We start from the raw sequence: 22,187 nt of genomic DNA, 5'->3' as shown, positions 1-22,187 counted from the left end.
TGCCTTTCTTTTTCGGCATCAGACCTGCCCAATTCTCACTTGAAACATCGTTTGTTTTGTGTTTAATAGGCTAAATTACACATTCTTTTAACATATGACCCCAGAGTGACCTGTTCTTTCAATTTGTAGTCTATGACATTTCAGATTTAGATATTATTATTTATCCCTAAGTCGTTTGGATGTAGTAAACTACTTTTTCAAAGTAACTTTAAGGGGTAGCTTAACGTCTTCCATTGTGACGTAATTGGCAGCTTGGTAAACTAGATTTTCAACACTGCAGTGTGGTGCATTATGGGGACACTGGTACTTACCCCCTGTGAGCATGAGGGCACACTTGCACATGCAGTTGTCATTGTCCATGTCCTTGGTGCTGAAGTCTGCCCCGTGGATCACCATACTGCTCTGCCTGCCCGCTGTCCCACTGTGACTCTTCAAGAACAGTCTGAGAGGAGGAGGAGGACAGAATAAGGGGATTAGAGGGAGAGTGGAGAAGAATACAGGAAGAGGAGGACGGAATAGAAGAGGGGGTTTAGAGGGAGAGAAGACATAACAAACTGTAAGAGACCTCCTGAGAGAGTTATATTTTCAGCAGTGACTGACTGTGTGCATGTGCTCTGCAAACAGTCTCTCCACCTGAGTCAACATAAACGCATTAGAGAGAGAGAAAAGAGGGAGAAGGGTAGACAGAGTTGTCTGGAACGTACGTTTTTTACCTGCAGGGCTCAAAGCAGCCATTTACAGTATAACAGGAGCAGAGAGACCAAAGACCAAGTCATTAAGGGCTGACCCAGGTACAGCCCACTGAGGTACCATCAAGTAGGCTACATACTGTTACTCTCCTACTGGTCCTAGTCCTGTATGTCTCAGATGCACAATGTCCCTCCTTGTGTGTATGCACTATGCCCACTGTCTTCCCTCCTGTGTTCATACAGTACAGATTGATACAGTATTCTCTGTCAGAATGATCACAGAGGCCTCCTGCGCTTACTATGACAGGCCTATTACTATTACCGTATAGTAGGTTATTTTTGTGGAGAGAAAGCATATTAACCCTAAGACACTGCATGTTACAGTATGGCAGGCCTGCTGTCTCACTTTAACCTGCACATGTGGAACCTGTAAATCAACCAGGGCTCCAGATGTACTGGTGAGAGACGCAGTTAACCAGTGGGCAACATACAGGATGGGGAGGGGGGACCAGCATGACGGAGCCCCAGTCTGGAGGCACCGTGGCTGGGGTTGGGCTGTTGTCTCATGCTGATCTACGGACATCTGCCATGTCCCCAGAACAATGCGTTTTGTGGTGTTCTATTTTTAGGTTGAGTGACTGGCATTGGAAGGAGACAAGACAGTGTTGATTGAGGAGGTGATTGACAAGCGTACTCTTGCATCTCAAATGCAGATTTGTGCTACGATGTCATTAGGATACTTGACATCGACTAACGTTGGAAGCCTGCTGACGATTGATTCAATGATCCAATAGAGTCAATGACTCCAATCCATACACCTCAGAGTTTTCCTCATCGATCCACCCACTCCGTGACTACCGTTATCAGATCCGACTCAATCTTTCTCGCCACTCAGCCCCTAACAGTTCTCCTCAACTGGAAACGAATAGGAACTATATGTGTCTAAACACACTTGAGGGTTTCATACTCTTGGTATGAGAGCAGAAATGCTGTATTGTAGGTCTTCTCTATCCTGCTGTGACCTGCATCATTAGGAGCTCATTCTGTGGCCTGCCCTTCTCTAACCCACATTATCACATGTCTAAGAGCTTTCTCTCCCCAAAGATGGACTCTCAGAGCCAATAAACACTGTTAGAGGACCTTGCCAATGTGTCTGCTCTGCACTCTGAATCATATTCTGTTGAGCAAAATCATTTCCTGAGATCCATTGGCGTCAATCGGAATGGACAGGGGAGTAGGTGGGTAACAAGTCTTGGTCAAGTTGTGTTTTTTCCTATGAGAAAGGTTGGATAGGCTGTTTGATTATTATTTTTTTTTTTTGGGGGGGGGGGTATTCACCTGCAATACTGGTGGCAGTGTTGTGGGTAAGAAAAGTGTGTAGCCAGAGACGACATGCCCCATGCAACTGAAGGGCGGTAAAATGTATCTTACAAAATCTATGTGCAACGAATTAATGCAAAGATCAATTCCGTTGCCCCTCAAAATGTGGTTGACTGACACTTACATTTACATTTAAGTCATTTAGCAGACGCTCTCGCTTGTAGCCATGTGGTTTCAGGTTAGATTCATGAAGTGGAGACAACGGTCAGTGGTGTGTATTCTTGGAGCAAGTCTTTAGACAGGTGTGTAGATGGATGATTTGTACAGGGAGAGGTGAAAGAAGTGACTATGTCACTGTTCGGTATGCAACTAAGCCACTAAACCAATACTGTACTATGTAGTGGAGAGTCATGGCTCTAATCAGTGGTTATATCGAAATCAAAGAAAGGTCGTATGAATTGAACGTGTTGAAATTAGACATGGGAGTGGGGTGATGAAATAGTGTGCATTTATGGGGGTCGGAGTTGAGTGTGTGTGTGTGTGTGTGTGTGAGTGCGTGGTGGGAGTAGTTAGTCTTCATCTGTGACACGTGCCGAAGCACGACTCTGACCCTTCAAGACAACAGAAGTCCTCGCAGATACTCTACCGTAGGGCCTATACCTCTCATATCCCAAAACGCAGCTTGATTTCCTGGCAGTGTAACTTATGCTAATTCCTGGCCCACACAGTCCAGGATGTAGCCTGCTACTGCTCCGATAAAGAACAGACAGAGGCTGTGTATTTAGAAGACATTTACACAGCCTTATGACCGCACACAGAAACATCGCCAAGACACGCCATGAAGAGGGATTCTCCACATGACACTCGTCTGACCTTTAACTCGTTTTGGTCTGTATTGAATGGGTGTGTTGTGTATTTACCAGACAGTTTACCAGCTAATCCAACTCCAATTGACATCTGCGTCCTGTCATGTCGTGTCTATTATGTGCTCAACTGATAAGTAGGGCGATCTGAGGCAGCAGCAACAGAGTTGCTCAAGAGGAAGAGACGGTTTTCCTGTGTGAGTGCAGTTATTCTGCAGTCTCTGTTTCTCGGCAGAAACGTTTAACGTGTCGTGTCACAGGCTGTATTTCATCTCTAGTGTCAAACATCTGCGCAACCGATGCGGGACCCTTAAAGCCTCTGAGGACCAACCGAGCCGATCTGATTGGCTCTTGAGCAAATGAGATTGGCCAAGGCTCATTAATAAACACAATGTTGGATTGTGGGAGATTGATTTGGGCTTTCTCAATGACAGCCTGAGGGAAGAAGTGTTGGTGTCCTGCCATCTCATTCTGCTAATGTCTAAAGGGGATGCTGGTTTGTTAGTGCTCTTTCATCGCCGGATGTTGGATATTAGGATATATTCAAAAGGAATACAAATGGTAATAGTATTAATAATACACATCATTATTATCACTTTGTTGCAGATTTTGATTTCGAACGCAATAAGGAAAGGACTCTGGAGTATTGCAAAGGGAAAGGGGGATACCTAGTCAGTTGTCCAACTGAATGTACTCAACTGAAATGTGTCCCGCATTTAACCCAACCCCTCTGAATCAGAGGGGCGGGGGGGGGGCTACCTTAATCGACATCCACGTCGTCAGCGCCCGGGGAACAGTGGGTTAACTGCCGTGCTCAGGGGCAGAATGACAGATTTTTACCTTGTGACCAAAATTGGGGTCAGTTGAGGGTGGTTGTTTTATGAAACTAAGTGATCTTTTGAAACTTGAAGGGACAACAATAGCCAAGCTTTCCCAAAATATAGTCAATACATCCTTGCCGAACCATATAGAGTATTCTATTGCGCCAAATGACACGATATGCATGGACTCGTCCACGGAAGCAACCTGCCTGCAGTCTTCAACAATGCTTTTAAAGCCCACTCCAAGATGCATGATGAAATGCATTAGGGCAACACTCTATTAGTAGTGTAAAGTCAAAACTACAACACCATGTTTAGAAGCACGGAACAACACTTTTACCGCTAGGCCATATTGGTCCTACAAAGTATGTAGAGTTTGCTCATTCTAGGCTGAATAACATCAAGATAGAACTGCTGCCATCTATCTCACTTCTCTTCCGTTTCAACCACTTGCATTAGGCTTACCTAAAACCTGCATTTATGCAGCATATTTCACAGAGACGTTTGGATTGAATTCACCCCTCTGCCTGTAATGAAGCTAGCAGTAATTGAGTTCCTGTATCTGTAAGGCTCTATCAAACCACCAAGGCTCAACCAGCGACTGTTACATTTAACAGAGACTTCCACTATAGCTGGGGGAAAAAAACACAGCCCCAAAGTGCTATAAGTCACGCCTGCCATAGAGGTCCATACATTAGGCGAGCTCAGTGGAGGCGGCATTCCTCCCCAAACACTGCAAAATAGAGAACATCATAAATATGTCTTTCCCCTCCACGAGACGAGTCAGACTGCGGCTAAACAACCTGTGGATAGGCCAGGCCACAGCCCATTTCCAAGACTTCACAGATTTGTTCCAAGATGGCGTAGCAGTCGGATGTGTGTTTTGTCTTGTCCCGTGTAAATATTGTTTTCCTCCGTTTTTTCCCCTGATATATTTAGTGTATATTTTCATTCTCACTTTCCATCTACGGACTGAATATACTCTCCTGCAACCCGTCTCACCCAATGTGGTACGGTCTGCTATTTTTATACTTTAGAACCGGAACCTCCATCAGAAGCTAGCCAGTTAACCAGCTACTAGCTAGTAGTCAGTTAGCCACTGCTAGCGATCACCGTTAACTCGGACACCAGCCAGCTTTAGCTCGGTCAATACCTGCCAGTCTGCACATATCAACCCAGAGCATATCGGACTTATTTTTCTCTACCACATCTCCGGATTCCTACCGCATGCTCTGAACCTTTACACTGGATCATCGCAGCTAGCTAGCTGCAATCCAAGTGGCTACTTCTGTCTAACGTCTCTGTCCCGAAACAAGCACCGGTTAGCCTTAAGCTAGCCTCGAGCTAGGCCCATCTCCCGGCTAGCCAAAGAGGTCCACCAGCTAATTCCTGGGCTACAATACCAACAGGCTCTTCCGTTGCGACGTCGCCGAAGGCCCATCTGCTAGCCCCGGCCTGCTAGCTGTCTCCAGCTACTACTGAATCGGCTCCCTGACTCACCTACTGCTACTCATTGGACCCTATGCTCACTCGGCTACACATGCCTCTACCTAATGTCAATATGCCTGGTCTATTGCTGTGTTGGTTAGTGATTAATGTCTTATTTCACTGTAGAGCCGCCAGCCCTGCCCAATATGCCTTAGATAGCCCTTTTGTCCCACCCCCTACACATGCGGTGGCCTCACCTGGCTTAACTGCTTGCTCTAGAGACAAAACTTCTCTCATCATCGCTCAATGCCTAGGATTACCTCCACTGTACTCACATCCTACCATACCCGTGTCTGTACATTATGCCTTGAATCTATTCTTCCACGCCCAGAAATCTGCTCCTTATACTCTCTGTCCCGAACGCACTAGATGACCAGTTCTTATAGCCTTTAGCCGTACCCTTATCCTCCTCCTCTGTTCTTCTGGTGATGTAGAGGTTAACCCAGGCCCTGTAGCCCCCAGCACCACTCCCATTCCCCATGCGCTCTCATTTGTTGACTTCTGTAACCGCAAAAGCCTTAGTTTCATGCATGTTAACATCAGAAGCCTTCTCCCTAAGTTTGTTTTATTCACTGCTTTAGCACACTCCGCGAACCCTGATGTCTGAATCATGGCTTAGGAAGGACACCAAAAATCCTGACATTTCCATCCCCAACTACAACATTTTCTGAGAAGATAGAACTGCCAAAGGGAGCGGAGTTGAAATCTACTGCAGAGATAGCCTGCAGAGTTCTGTCATACAATCCAGGTTTGTGCCCAAACAATTCAAGCTTCTACTTTTAAAAATCCACCGTTCCAGAAACAAGCCTCTCACCCGTGCCGCTTGTTATAGACCCCTCTCAGCCCCAGCTGTGCCCTGGACACCATATGTGAATTGACTGCCCCCCCATCTATCTTCAGAGTTCATACTGTTAGGTGACCTAAACTGGGATATGCTTAACACCCCGGCCATCCTACAATCTAAGATAGAAGCCCTCAATCTCACACAAATTATCAAGGAACCTACCAGGTACAACCCTCTTAGATATCATCCTGACAAACTTGCCCTCTAAATACACTTCTACTGTCTTCAACCAGGATCTCAGTGATCACTGCCTCATTGCCTGCTTCTGTAATGGGTCCGCGGTCAAACAACTACCCCTCATCACTGTCAAGCGCTTCCTAAAACACTTCAGCGATATCACTTCAGCAATATCCTTCCAGGTATCCTGGAAGGATATTGACCTCATCCCGTCAGTAGAGGATGCCTGGTTGCTCTTTAAAAGTGCTTTCCTTAAATAAGCATGCCCCATTCAAAAAATGTATCCCAGACTTAGTTTCACCTTTTTTTCAGCTTTTGTCATCAGTTTTAGTACAGGGACACAGTCTTGGAAATTCGTGTTTGGGCGTGCCATGAAGACAAGACGCACCTGCTAAAATCGGTTTCCTATTGAACATACGTCTTTCCGTAGGAAATATTATAGTTTGATTTGCATTTTATCGGAGGAGTAAATAGAAATGTATTTTGACTTAGGGGTAGTTTAGGGGTAGATTTTCAAATTAATTTCTCTGCAAGTTGAACGAGTCAATGGCGCCAACTAAACTGACTTTGTGATATAAAAAAATGTTCTTATCTAACAAAACCACACTACATGTTATTGCTGGGACTCTTTGGATGACTAATCAGAGGAAGATTTTCAAAAAATAAGTTAATATTTAATTGCTATTTGTGAATTTATGAAACCTGTGACGGTGGAAAAATATTTTGATGTGGGGTGCCGTCCTCAAACAATCGCATGGCATTCTTTCGCTGTAATAGCTACTCTAAATCGAATAGTGAAGTTAGATTAACAAGAATTTTAGCTTTCAACCGATACAAGACACTTGTATGTACCGAAATGTTTAATATCCATCATTTTTATGATTATTTATATGAATTGCGCGCCCTCCAGTTTCACAGGAAGTTGTCCCGCCTAGCCCTAATACTGGAGTGATAGATGTGCAGATGATGATATGCAAGTAGAGATACTGGGAGGGTAAATAATAATATGGGGATGAGGTAGTTGTATGTGCTATATAAGGCGGGGCTTTACCTAGCAAAGACTTATAGATGACCTGGAGCCAGTGGGTTTGGCTATGGATATGTAGTGAAGGCCAGCCAATGAGAGAATACAGTATGTGTCATATTTTATTATGCAGTACTGACATTCTGAAGGGATTTTTCTAGAGAAGCACATCATAACATAACATATTTTTTACCTCTTTTTCTCCCCAATTAGTAGTTACCATCTTGTCCCATTGCTGCAACCCCCTCTCGGGACCACCTAAACACGACCCTGCCAAGCCGCACTGCTTCTCAACACACTGCTAGCTTAACCCAGAAGCCAGCTGCACCAATGTGTCAGAGGTCACACTGTACAACTGGTGACCGAAGTCAGCATGCATGCACCCGGCCCGCCACAAGGAGTCGCTAGAACGCAATGGGACAAGGACATCCTGGCAGGCCAAACCATCCCCTAACCTGACATCGCTGGGTCAATTGTATACCACCTCATGGGTCTTCCAGTCACGGCCAGCTGGGACACAGCCTGGGATCGAACCCGGGTCTGTAGTGACGCCTCTAGCACTGCATTAGACCGCTGCACCACTCGGGAGACCACGTGTACTTTTGTTATATACAGTATGTATGCCTGTACAAAAGATGGTGTCAACTTGGGAAAATATGTTAAATATTTGGAGGGAAAAAATAACATGTTCTGGATGACTACAACTGATACATTTTGATGACTCTAAAGCCCATTATCCTACACTACATAATGATTTAGGTGTATTTTTCTCTCTCCTTTTATGTGTGTAACATAACACTAATCGTGGCAGTCTTTCAAATTTGCGTCTTTCATCTCTTGACTGACACAGTTCAACCTAGCCTGCTGGCTTCCTTCCTTTTATCTGTCTGAGAAGGAGGTTGGAGACAACCAAACCTGCTGAGGTCCAGGCAGTGTGTGTTGATGCACACCTGGCAGTCATTAGCCTGCTAAACCGCAGCCTGATTGGCTCATAGCAGAGGTTAATCACCATGCTCAATGGATCACTTTCGACCCAGAGGTGTCTGGCTGTAGCCCATTCGCTCGCCTGCCGCTGGGTGTCAAATAACATCATGGAGACAGACAGATATACGGACACACACGTACGTGCACACACACTCACCATTTTTTACTTTCCAAGTTGACACCGACTGTAATCACCGAGGTAGATAATACTGTATGCATGCCCTGTTGATGTCTTTCAAGTAGAACATTAAACCGCAACCCAACGGAAGGGCAATAAAATATCAGAATAGTACTACAGCCTCTCACCTAAATGATCTTTGAATTGTATATTTACAGCATAACGTTTAACACAGCTACCTTAGCATTTGATTTACAGATAGACAGTATTCAGCGTTGCTGCCTCAGGCAGACTGCAGTGCGGATGAGTGTTGGATGAGTAAACTGAGCTCTAGGAGTTAAGGGTATCAGTGATCCCATCTCAGTGTGAGGCTAGGACAGAGGGGTCACAGCCGAGCTAGACAATCCCCCTGTTGCCAAGTCCTCCTCCAAATCCCTACATCAAATACATCTGAGGGATTTTCTGATTCCACCAGGGATCTTACCATTATCATATGGAGAAATCCCGGGATTTAGGGAACTTGGCTGGTTGGAGAGAAAGGATATTGAATAAAGATGTAATAGTCAGTTGAAGAGCAAACATATAGTGCTTTTCTCCAACGGAGAGGATTTCGGCGTACATGTGAAGAAGGGGAGCGTTTAGCTGTAAACCTCACTTGTGTCCGTGCATATGTTTAGCAACTCCCATACAGCTTTTTAAACATAGTTTTATTTATTTTTAATCCAGAATTGATTGTTTTATTTAATGCTTAGGGTGATGCATTAAATCTTCACATGCAACATTAAAGCATAAATGCAGTAAAATAAACTCAGACACAAAATAACATGTGAATCCTTGCAAAGATTCTGTTTACATTTCTCTCGAGTGGCGCAGTGATCTAAGGCATTACATCGCAGGGTCACTACAGCCTGGGGTTCGATCCCAGCTGTGTAACAACTAGCCGTGATTGGGAGTCCCAGTCAATTGGCCCAGCATTGTCCAGGTTCGGGAAGGGTTTGACCGGGGAGGGCTTTACTTGGATCATTGCACTCTAGCGACTCCTTGTGGCGGGCCAGATGCCTACAAGCTGACTTTGGTCGTCAGCTGAACGGTGTTTCCTCCGACACATTGGTGCAGCTGGCTTTCTGGTTAAGCCAGTGGGTGTTAAGAAGCATGGCTTGGCGGGTCATGTTTTGGAGGACGCATGACTCGACCTTCACCTCTCCCGAGCCCGTTGGGAAGTTGCAGTGTTGAGACAAGATCGCAATTCGATATCATGAAACAGGGGGAAAAAAATATAAAAATAGCAAGAAATGTATAATGTAGAAAAATGTATCATCCTAAAGTACTCCTACTGTAGTTAGTATTTTATATTTATTGAAACTCTAAATAGCCTATAAAGGATTAACGAGTAGCCTAAACAGTTCCATAATTCAGTACTTCAATATGTCAAATGTTTCCCTTGGACCACTGTGGTACAGGGCCACTATTCAGACATATGTTGAAAAGGATGTTAGACATGGGTCAGAGCCCTTCTGTAGCGTGTGTCATGTTATCAACTCTGACCCCTGACTGATGGCTGTCTACTTGACCCCGTCCCATGAGGAATAACATGTATGTGGAGCTATCTCATGCCTGGCCGACCCCCGGAAATACTCTCCCTGACCTCCCAGTCCACACACACACACACACACACACACACACACACACACACACACACACACACACACACACACACACACACACACACACACACACACACACACACACACACACACACACACACACACACACACACACACACACACACACACACACACACACAAAATATCCTGGAAACGAAAAAACTTAATGTGAGGCCCCATCCATTTGTAAGTCACTTTGCAACAACATTGATGTTTTAGTTCACAGCACACCTTCGAAACAATTTACAACCATAATTTTCTTCTAATATTATTATACAAAACTTAGTAAAACAAGATTAGACACAAATGATTAGAAATGAGATCCGTCCACAGATTGGCAGTGTGAATGGTTGATGAGTCCAACAACAGTAAGTGATGCTGTTGTTGGACAGTATTGATCCTCTTAGGTAAATTACAATTTGAACCCAAATCCATTGACCTGATTGTTACATTCTTAGGAATTATAGACCTCAACATCGATAACGTGTTAACAGATGAGTAACTAAATTCATGTATTCTGTCATTTGAATGATGGTCCCACAAATGTTGGCTGTGTTATGGACATCTAACATCTATTTCCCCTCCCTGCTCGTCGGTAGTAAGAATTTCTTTCTTCCCATCAGCCTGTTTTCCCAGGAAACCCCCCCCTCTCTCTCCTCTCCTTTCCTGCTCTTTCCTCCCTACATCTTTCTCTAATAAGACACCTAACAGGGTCTAAGACCTCATTTTGAGGCCCATTCTGTAAATGTTGATAAATGAGTGTTATCAAACTAATGTGTTGATACAATGGAGTTAACTACAATGTGTTGATACAATGGAGTTAACTACAATGTGTTGATACAATGGAGTTAACTACAATGCTATTTGCGGGTCATGACTAAATTACTGTACAACACACTATTTCAATTGCAACCCACTATTTCACCAAGCTAACAATTTCAGTCCATTATATAGACTGCTCCCTTGTATGGTTTACAGAGAGACATAACATTCAGCAATTATGGTAACCTGATTGACAATGGAGCGAAAACCAAAAAGAACATTTCTCAAGCCTGTGTGGTCATGGTTCAGTGGGAGCTGTGTAGTTATGATCTACAAGGTCAGCCCGTAAACACTCTTTCAACAATGTCAACAGTGTTTGTACAGTGACGTTAAGCAGTATCGTTGACGCCAGTTTACAGTATATTGTAATACGGGCATGGTAGGCATTGTCCTTTTTGGGGTAAAATAAGTCATTTACATCATGGGAAAATATGAGGGAGAAAAGCAATTGTGAAGACGAAAAGTAGCTGCACACACCGCTTCATATTTAAAAGTCAGAACGAGTGATAATATTTTCACAAACACTGTATTCCCTTGCTGTAATACTGACGAGATACTGATACTGTTTCATCAGATGATTTCATGTTTATATGGGCGCAAGCTATTGCCAGCACAAGCATCATTAAGCAAAGCTTCAACACAATGAAAAGGGAAGAGTTGCATAGACTCTCCAAGACGTCTGCATCAATCCCACAATGCACTGCTACCGTGTCATCTGGAAATGACTATGTCACACCCCGAGAAGAGAGCCAGGCCAAATGACTCACTTCTCCAACTACCTACTCACAGATATGTTTTGAATAACCAAGATCTACATTACGATGTATTGATTTAATAGCTTTATTATATTTGATTTATTACGCTGGCTGGATACTGAACAAAACAGTGTTGACGAGTCTTACTCAGCCTTTGTGCTTTGGAAATCCTTAAAATAGGGAGAACAGTAAGACATGTGACAGTTATCCCTTGCTGTATGTGATTTAGATTAAGGATTAGAATCTTCTATTTCTCCGGGCAATCATTTCACTTCTTTCTAACCAAGATCGATTTGTCTGGCTTGATATTTAGACACAAGCAAGGAGCTGGCAGTAAAGCAAACATTTCCTGGCAAAGCTTCACATTGTTTATGACAAATGGGCAACACTCGAACATCGGTGGACGACATATTTAAATCGCCCTCTACGGTTTCCAACGGCTGCGTGTGGGTTTGTGGGCCGGTATGTGTTTGTTTGTGTGTGTGAGTGTGCATAACCGTACTATTTTTGTTTATGTGTCTTAACAAACATGTCTGTCTGCGTCAGTGTAGATTGTGAAGTTCCAGTAAAGCCCCCACCACCGATGCCCAAAAGAATCCAAAAACAAAACAAAATGTCATGCTATCTCTCGCTACAATCTCGTACTTCTCAGCACAACAAATGCTAATTGAACAACTTGTCGCAGATTGCTTGGGATTCCGAAGGGGAGGTGCCAGAGCCGAGGAGAACCCGAACATAGATGGCAGCCCTCTCCAACCAGTTTGTTTGAGGCCTGGACCTCTGGTTTGTTTTGGCCAATGTTCCTGAGAAGCAATGAGTGATTATCATACCACAACTAGTTGCGAGAACAAATCTATTTATAGTGATCAGCAGGCCGATTAGATTGCTCCACTCAATCCTGAACAGTCCGACTTCAGACGAGCCTTCCTTCCCTAAAACTAAAGTGTAGGCCCAAAGACGTCTCTTGCTGCCCTGAAGACACGAACAACCACAGTTTCCCCCATCAAAATAGAAAGAGGTTACAGTATGTGTGCGGCTCTTTGCTTATTTTTTGTGTGTGAGGGAGAGAGAGAGAGAGAGAGAGAGAGAGAGAGAGAGAGAGCGGGAGGAAGGGAGACCACATAGTCCAAAATAATGTACTTTGAGTGGAAATAAATCACTATCCCTGTTCAAGTGTCCTTTTACAGAGATAAACATACCTGAATTATCACCCCTTGTCCTCCTCTGCACTTAACAAATCTCCCTTTGCCAAACACAGTCAGTGCCTGTGTGGTCAGTATCAAACGCTGAGAGGTAAAAAGGGAGTTATCCAATCCTTACAATGGGACAAATAAACCCGAATTTAGTCTCAGAGCAAATCAAAACAGCTTGGTTGACCTTTCCCATTAGCGTTATTCGTAACATTTCTGTAGCTCACAGAGAAAACCAAGAGAGTGTGCGCACCAGGTCCTAACCCTTTAAGAGGCGGACTTCTTAAAGTAAATCCTGTCGTCATATAATCCAAGACATTTCCACAAATTAGATATGACCGTCGCCTCGCTCTCTACCCGACGTTGCAAAACACCATTGAAGTATAGGTTTTTCAGCTATGCTGCAAGTGTCTCCCTTTCCGGCAACATAAATGGCTATAATATCTTTGGAAAATAAACAGAAGTCCATCTAAAGTTGAAAGGAGGGACATTTAGGAACCGAAGTAGCTTCTTATCAGAAAGGACTACAAATCCGGTGCATCACCTCAATTGGAATTGTCAGACCATCTCCTCTCAGAGACATTTGATTCCTCGGAACCTTCTGTAACATTCCAGTAGTTTTACACATCTAACGAATCCAAGCATCTGCCACAGTTTGAAGCATATTTAACCCTCTAAAAGAAGCAAAAAGGTTGTACCCCTTATTCAAGAACCAAGTATCAGTTGGGGGGGGGACACTTTACTTTATATAAATATCTGTTATGACATACGATACCATTATATGAGAAGGAATTTGGACTAGAGAATGTCAGCAATGTCTCCATTTTGGATATGAGTCAGTAGTGGCAGCATGAATTTGAGGCGCATCAATATACGATTAAATAGAGATGTTGTGTGTCACTGGCCTACACACAATACCCCATAATGTCAAAGTGGAATTATGTTTTTAGATATTTTTGACAAATTAATAAATAATGCAAAGCTGGAATGTCTTGAGTCAATAGGTATTCAATCATTTTGTTAGGGCAAGCCTAAATAAGTTCAGGGGTAAATATTTGCTTAACAAGTCACATAAGTTGCATGGATTCACTCTGTGTGCAATACTAGTGTTTTACATGATTTTTGAATGACTACCTCATCTCTGTACCCCACACATGCAATTATCTGTATGGTCCCTCACTCAAGCAGTGGATTTCAAACACAGATTCAACCACAAAGAGCAGGGAGGTTTTCCAATTCCTCCCAAATAAGGGCATCTATTGGTAGATGGGTAAAAAAAAGCAGACACAGAATATCCTTTTGATCATGGTGAAGTTATTAATTACACTTTGGATAGAGTATCAATACACCAAGTTACTACAAAGATACAGGCGTCCTTCCTAACTCAGTTGCCGGAGAGGAAGGAAACCGCTCAGGGATTTCACAATGAGGCCAATGGTGACTTTAAAACAGTTACAGTGTTTGATAGGCTGTGATAGGAGAAAACTGAGGATGGATCAACAACATTGTAGTTACTCCACAATACTAACCTAATTGACAGAGTGAAAAGAAGGAAGCCAGTATAGAATAAAAAATATTCCAAAACATGCATCCTGTTTGCAACAAGGCACTAAAGTAATATTGCAAATAATGTGGTAAAGTAATTCACTTTCTGTCCTGAATACAAAGTGTTATGTTTGGGGCAAATCCAATACAACACTTTACTGAGTACCCACTCTCCATATTTTCAAGCATAGTGGTGGCTGCATCATGTTATGGGTATACTTGTAATCGCTAAGAACTGGGGAGTTTTTCAGGATAAAAAAAGAAATGGAATTGGAGCTAAGCACAGGCAAAATCCAAGAGGAAAATCTGGTTCAGAATAATAAGCAAATGTTCCACAATCCAGGTGTGGAAAGCTCTTACAGACTTACCCATAAAGACTCACAGCTGTAATCACTGCCAAACGTGCTTCTTCAAAGTTTTTACTCAGGGGTGTAAATTAGATATTTCTGTATTTCATGTTCCTACATTTGCATAAATAACTAAAAACACGTTTTCACGTTGTAATTGTGTATCGATGGGTGAGAGAAAAAAATATTTAATCCATTTGGAATTCAGGCTGTAAACACAACAAAATGTGGAATAAGTCAAGGGGTATGAATACTTTCTGAAGGCACTGTAGATACAGCTCGTAGTACCTGTAGTTGCGTTTCTCACTGTCGATGTGAAAGCGGTCGTATAGGGAGAAGGCCTGGTGTCCGTCCCAGTCGGTCAGCTCCACACGGAGGGCATACTGCCTCTGGCTGGTCAGCAGGTATACAAACTCATTCCCCAGCCAGTGCTCTGCAGAAACCGTCCCGAAGCCCTACAACAGAGGAAGAAGAGGAAGAGGAAGCCAGAGTCATCACTCAGGCCCATAAGGAATTCTACTGTCAAATCCGGGATACAGGATATAAGTAATTCCCGATCTCTTCCAAGGTCTTCCTGGAAAAGATGCAATCTCTCCACCATTTTCTATAAACATTTTTGTCAGTTATTATTTCAGACCTTTTTTTTTTGATGTCATCATCAATGACTGCTTCAGGGTTGACGCCAAAGCAAATTAAATGTTGACTTCAGACCGGGCTATCGTGTCTACCATTGATAATGTCCCTTTATACCGAATAAATGCTTATGCGCACTCTTCTGTTCATGCACATTGGCTTGGTCTCACTAATAGTGACTGCCACGAGAGAGACTCACTCAACCCAGCGAAACAATGTGAAACCAGGTGGACATTACAACACATAACATGGATTATTTCATACAGTGGAACACAGAGTATGAAACCGCGCATGAATAGCCCTACCTGTTTATGACAGCGTAAACTGGGTCCGGCTGATAAAAGGCACACAAAGCACCTTTTCCACCCTTTAACCCACACCAAACCAAACGCGTAATAAACCCTCTATATTACACAGTCCAGAAGAACGACAACTGACGCACGCAGTGCCATGCATGCCTTCTCATATCATTTCAACAATTACCACGTTTACATGTGATCACAAACGACTCCCATCGTAGACAAAGGGCCTTTGACAGCAGCAGCAGTAACTAACCTGCAATGGGGAGTATTAGAGACGGATCTGGAGCTCTGGACTGTTCCATTAATGATTGGCGGGAAGGGTTGGGGGTGGATTGAAGGCGGAGATGTCTGTGTTTGTGGTGATTCGGAGAGTGGAAGGGGGAAAGTAAATATGGGGCATTCCTCCAGCCTGAGACACGTCCTGCTGTGTGGGTGGAATTAGAAAGTGGCTGGGCCACGACCTCAACTCAATCCGACTCCCTCCTTTGAAAGATCTGCCTTTTAGCGCTGGACAATGCCACCCCTTGTGACTCCCGTTTCATCTCTGGAAACCTGGCTGAAGGCAGGGATGGTTGGAGTCAAACACTAGTGCTTCCCTCCTATTGTTCCACACTAGTGTTCATACACACGCACACCTGGCTGAATGCACCTGCCGGTTTTCAGGGAGGTTTGAAGTATTGTTGGGTAGAGAAGTACATTTTTTTGTAAAATGATCAAGACCGATAAAAAGTTTGATTTCATAAAGTGTGCCATACACCCTGACAAACGCTTGTACAGACAAACACGTATTTAATAAGGTATGCAAATTGTCAAATCGATTTGTGTCTCATACTGGTTGGAAAATGCATGCACCATTTATTCTCCTGCTACACATACTCTATCTAGCACTGCTCATGTAATTACAAACATTACGGTCATAAGATCACATTCTAATAGTAGGGGACGCTACCCGATTGCTTTCCATCCTCCCACAAAATGGGAATAGCTCATCGAAGTAATATTGATGAGAATCCTTCAAGTGTGTTGAATTTATTCGCACGAGCCCACAGTGACCAACAGCAGTTCATTTCATCACACAATAAAACACTATCAATCACCTTCAGGACCACACCGATGGTGTGCCGGGTATTCGGTGGCAGTACCTGGGTCCGTGCTGATTCCATTGCCACATGTATTCCACACTCTCCATTCTTGGCTCCCTCGCTGCATCTAACCAGCTGGACTCTCTGTCCGTACCTCTTTACCCTCCAAACGAGCCCAACCCTTTTCACCCTTGCCAAAACTATGTTTACCCTCTGCAGATCATCTATTACCATCTGCCCAGATCGGCCTCCATATTCAATCTGGTGTCCAGCTGCTATTCTAACTACGTTGTGGTAGCATACATTACAGCTAATAGGAACGGCAATGGGGTCACTCATCGTGCCTAAAGCCAAACAGAGCCTCTATTAGCCCCCCAGTCGCTATCCATTCCCTATTCAAGAGGTGATGATGATCACAACACCTGGCGCGGTTACATAAGACTAAACAAATGTATTGTTTTCGGACTAATGCTTCCCTGTTTAAAAAGAAGAACAACAGTGTGTCAGGCCCAGGGTTGGGTTGGGTTTCACGCCAGCCTCCGACACGTAAGTCTCTAATCTGAGGGGTTGGGGAATCCCTCAGTGTGCAGATGTTCTAGCCGTGTTGCCGGTTAGATCACATCTGGATGGAGTTTTCCACATGGGCCTGGCCACACTTGAGAATACAAGAGAATCCTACCTCAATTTCAACATGTTAAATCAAGACAGAGAGGCGAGAGTACACCCATTTTGACATCGTTTACTGAGGATCTGTGTTGGAAACAGACTCCACATCAATTTCCTGGCTTTATCTTGTGGGTGTGTCGCTGTAGATTTGGGTTGTGTGTTCTTCTTCTCGTCTTACCGTCTTGTATTCCTTCCACGTTTTCTGGAAGTCCAGGCTACCGTCCTCTCTTCGCTGGATGATCGTCCATCCGCCGCCAGCGGTCTCCATGTTACAATGCACCTTTAAACACACACACACACACACACACACACACACACACACACACACACACACACACACACACACACACACACACACACACACACACACACACACACACACACACACACACACACACACACACACACACACACACACACACACACACACACACACACGGACATTCAATAAGTTCTCAGACCGCCTACAAACACATTCTACTTGCTCCTAACTTACGTTTTAGAGCACAAATATAGACATGGTAGGTTAAACTTGCTGTTGTGAACCATCATTCTGAAATACAGCGGGCCTAACTAGTGATTCCTTCTCATGAATCATCAGAGGGAATTTAAGCTTAATAAATGTCTCCTGATACTCCTACAACTCCCGGGAGGTGATCCCAATCCCAGGCCTGGTTCAGATTAAAGTGGAGGGGGCCAGTGGAGTGGGGTTGGACACATACCAGCGGACACCTGGGTGGAACATGGCCCTTAACCCTGGCCTCTGTCCTGTGTAAGCTGATAACAGGGGTATCTATCTGCTGTGGTGCTCTTTGTTTGAGGAGTGGAGAAGGTCTGGAGGAGGTCTCTCACCCCGGCCAAGACCCCAGCTGAACACACAGCGCCCAGTCTGGGTATAATTAAGAGATGTACCCCCCCCCCCTGACAGAATTATTCTCAGAAACCAGACGTGATGCTTTCTCCTTAATCTCCGGCCTCATCGCTCACTCCTCCACCAACCGTCCCCCTCAAACCTCCCTGCCATCTGTCTGAGGTCTGGCAGCACCCTGTTGAGGTGGCCAACACCTGTTTCACCCCCCTCCTTATCCCCCGCCAACCTCTTGTGTACCCTTGCTCTCATCAGGCTACCAAGTGTATATTTTGAGTCTTTGATTATTCCTGAAGCACTGAAGCAGCCAATAACTATCATAGCACCCCTCCATTGGCTGCTCTCCGGTGGATCAATATCTTTGGCTTTCTTGGACAGAGTTAAAGCTTGCTCTAGTAACAAAAACACACTAAACTCCATTAAACACCCATCAAAGAGTGTCGGTAGCTATTGAATGAAATGGTAGCTTTTTTCACATGGCAGTCTCTATATTCAATTCTGGTTGGCTGCCCACCTTTTTGGTCTCCAGGGCATTGATGTTTATGGTGTAGAGCCCGTTCTTGTGGAAGCCAGCTTGGTACAGATCGGCACAGTCCCGAAACGTCTTCTCCTCGTCCACCCTCTTCGTGCTGTTTGGGACTACTGAGGAAACATGGGACACGTATTTGGCACCACAACGTCCGGCTGTGGAACTTCAGACGGCCACTAGAAAGACTCCAGGACATAGACACTGTCGTCTATTGTACTTCCAAGCAAAACAAAACACCAGGCGTCGCAGACTTAGCATTTTTAAACTGTCACGGTTAAATGGAGTTCTACTTTCAAAGTGTCAACGAGCAACTTCCTTATGCCGTCATTTTCAAATGACATATTTAACTGACAGATGTCAATGAGGTCTTTTAAAAGGGGCGGCAGGGTAGCCTAGTGGTTAGAGCGTTGGACTAGTAACTGGAAGGTTGCAACTTCAAACCCCCGAGCTGACAAGGTACAAATCTGTCGCTCTGCCCCTGAACAGACAGTTAACCCACTGTTCCTAGGCTGTCATTGAAAATAATAATTTGTTCTTAACTGATTTGCCTAGTAAAATAAAGGAAAAAAAAAAGCCCTGTGCTCAAGCACTTGGCCGCTGCTTTCTGTCCATTACCAAAATTTAGTGGATGACAGCCGAGCTGTCGCTTGACATTTTGTTTCTGCGCGTCCACCCATTCCACTTGTCAGGTAACCTACATAAGGTGTGAGTTAGAATGCATTGAAGAGAGCTCAATGTAGAAAGGTCATCCAACATAGGTATGCTTTAAGCAATAAAAAGAGATTAAGTCAAATGGGGGGGGGGGGGGGGGGGTATGCTGATGAGAGTATAACGACGTAAATAATCGACTGTTCTTGTCTCAGCATGCTGTGCACCGCTGACATGAAAATGTAGCCTACAGTAACACCGTTTTCAAATTCATTTCAGGTACTGTGTATCTGTATCTGTAGAAATGTGAATGACCTTGACGCTGAGTTGACAGAGTAATATAAATCTATACCCAGTGACTGACCTTGACGCTGAGTTGACAGAGTAATATAAATCTATACCCAGTGACTGACCTTGACGCTGAGTTGACAGAGTAATATAAATCTATACCCAGTGACTGACCTTGACGCTGAGTTGACAGAGTAATATAAATCTATACCCAGTGACTGACCTTGACGCTGAGTTGACAGAGTAATATAAATCTATACCCAGTGACTGACCTTGACGCTGAGTTGACAGAGTAATATAAATCTATACCCAGTGACTGACCTTGACGCTGAGTTGACAGAGTAATATAAATCTATACCCAGTGACTGACCTTGACGCTGAGTTGACAGAGTAATATAAATCTATACCCAGTGACTGACCTTGAGCTGAGTTGACAGAGTAATATAAATCTATACCCAGTGACTGACCTTGACGCTGAGTTGACAGAGTAATATAAATCTATACCCAGTGACTGACCTTGACGCTGAGTTGACAGAGTAATATAAATCTATACCCAGTGACTGACCTTGACGCTGAGTTGACAGAGTAATATAAATCTATACCCAGTGACTGACCTTGACGCTGAGTTGACAGAGTAATATAAATCTATACCCAGTGACTGACCTTGACGCTGAGTTGACAGAGTAATATAAATCTATACCCAGTGACTGACCTTGACGCTGAGTTGACAGAGTAATATAAATCTATACCCAGTGACTGACCTTGACGCTGAGTTGACAGAGTAATATAAATCTATACCCAGTGACTGACCTTGACGCTGAGTTGACAGAGTAATATAAATCTATACCCAGTGACTGACCTTGACGCTGAGTTGACAGAGTAATATAAATCTATACCCAGTGACTGACCTTGACGCTGAGTTGACAGAGTAATATAAATCTATACCCAGTGACTGACCTTGACGCTGAGTTGACAGAGTAATATAAATCTATACCCAGTGACTGACCTTGACACTGAGTTGACAGAGTAATATAAATCTATACCCAGTGACCTTGATGACAGAGTAATATAAATCTATACCCAGTGACTGACTGAGTTTGACAGAGTAATATAAATCTATACCCAGTGAATGACCTTGACGCTGAGTTGACAGAGTAATATAAATCTATACCCAGTGAATGACCTTGACGCTGAGTTGACAGAGTAATATAAATCTATACCCAGTGAATGACCTTGACGCTGAGTTGACAGAGTAATATAAATCTATACCCAGTGACTGACCTTGACGCTGAGTTGACAGAGTAATATAAATCTATACCCAGTGACTGACCTTGACGCTGAGTTGACAGAGTAATATAAATCTATACCCAGTGACTGACCTTGACGCTGAGTTGACAGAGTAATATATATCTATACCCAGTGACTGACCTTGACGCTGAGTTGACAGAGTAATATAAATCTATACCCAGTGACTGACCTTGACGCTGAGTTGACAGAGTAATATATATCTATACCCAGTGACTGACCTTGACGCTGAGTTGACAGAGTAATATATATCTATACCCAGTGACTGACCTTGACGCTGAGTTGACAGAGTAATATATATCTATACCCAGTGACTGACCTTGACGCTGAGTTGACAGAGTAATATAAATCTATACCCAGTGACTGACCTTGACGCTGAGTTGACAGAGTAATATAAATCTATACCCAGTGACTGACCTTGACGCTGAGTTGACAGAGTAATATAAATCTATACCCAGTGACTGACCTTGACGCTGAGTTGACAGAGTAATATAAATCTATACCCAGTGACTGACCTTGACGCTGAGTTGACAGAGTAATATAAATCTATACCCAGTGACTGACCTTGACGCTGAGTTGACAGAGTAATATAAATCTATACCCAGTGACTGACCTTGACGCTGAGTTGACAGAGTAATATAAATCTATACCCAGTGACTGACCTTGACGCTGAGTTGACAGAGTAATATAAATCTATACCCAGTGACTGACCTTGACGCTGAGTTGACAGAGTAATATAAATCTATACCCAGTGACTGACCTTGACAGACAGAGTAATATAAATCTATACCCAGTGACTGACCTTGACGCTGAGTTGACAGAGTAATATAAATCTATACCCAGTGACTGACCTTGACGCTGAGTTGACAGAGTAATATAAATCTATACCCAGACTGACCTTGACGCTGAGTTGACAGAGTAATATAAATCTATACCCAGTGACTGACCTTGACGCTGAGTTGACAGAGTAATATATATCTATACCCAGTGACTGACCTTGACGCTGAGTTGACAGAGTAATATAAATCTATACCCAGTGACTGACCTTGACGCTGAGTTGACAGAGTAATATAAATCTATACCCAGTGACTGACCTTGACGCTGAGTTGACAGAGTAATATAAATCTATACCCAGTGACTGACCTTGACGCTGAGTTGACAGAGTAATATAAATCTATACCCAGTGACTGACCTTGACGCTGAGTTGACAGAGTA

At 43.7% G+C, this 22,187-nt stretch overlaps 1 protein-coding gene across 3 annotated transcripts in view; it reads right to left on the bottom strand.

Annotated features, from left to right (window-relative positions):
- Nucleotides 1–22,187, bottom strand: part of LOC124043637 (angiopoietin-1-like) — a 69,045-nt gene that overhangs the window by 5,712 nt on the left and 41,146 nt on the right. For 2 of the 3 annotated variants that reach the window (XM_046362425.1, XM_046362427.1), the window contains exons 5-8: nt 18,717–18,844; nt 17,513–17,614; nt 14,940–15,106; nt 312–442 (exon numbers count right to left, since the gene is read on the bottom strand). In XM_046362425.1, the coding sequence (XP_046218381.1) occupies nt 312–442; nt 14,940–15,106; nt 17,513–17,614; nt 18,717–18,844 (528 nt within the window). The remainder of the gene's footprint in view (nt 1–311; nt 443–14,939; nt 15,107–17,512; nt 17,615–18,716; nt 18,845–22,187) is intronic. The other variant, XM_046362426.1, reaches the window with a different exon arrangement.

The sequence above is a fragment of the Oncorhynchus gorbuscha genome, linkage group LG09 (genome assembly GCF_021184085.1).
Source record: "Oncorhynchus gorbuscha isolate QuinsamMale2020 ecotype Even-year linkage group LG09, OgorEven_v1.0, whole genome shotgun sequence".
NCBI lineage: Eukaryota > Metazoa > Chordata > Actinopteri > Salmoniformes > Salmonidae > Oncorhynchus > Oncorhynchus gorbuscha.
Note: the sequence above shows the minus strand (reverse complement) of the source record. Positions and strands in the feature narration are given on the sequence as shown.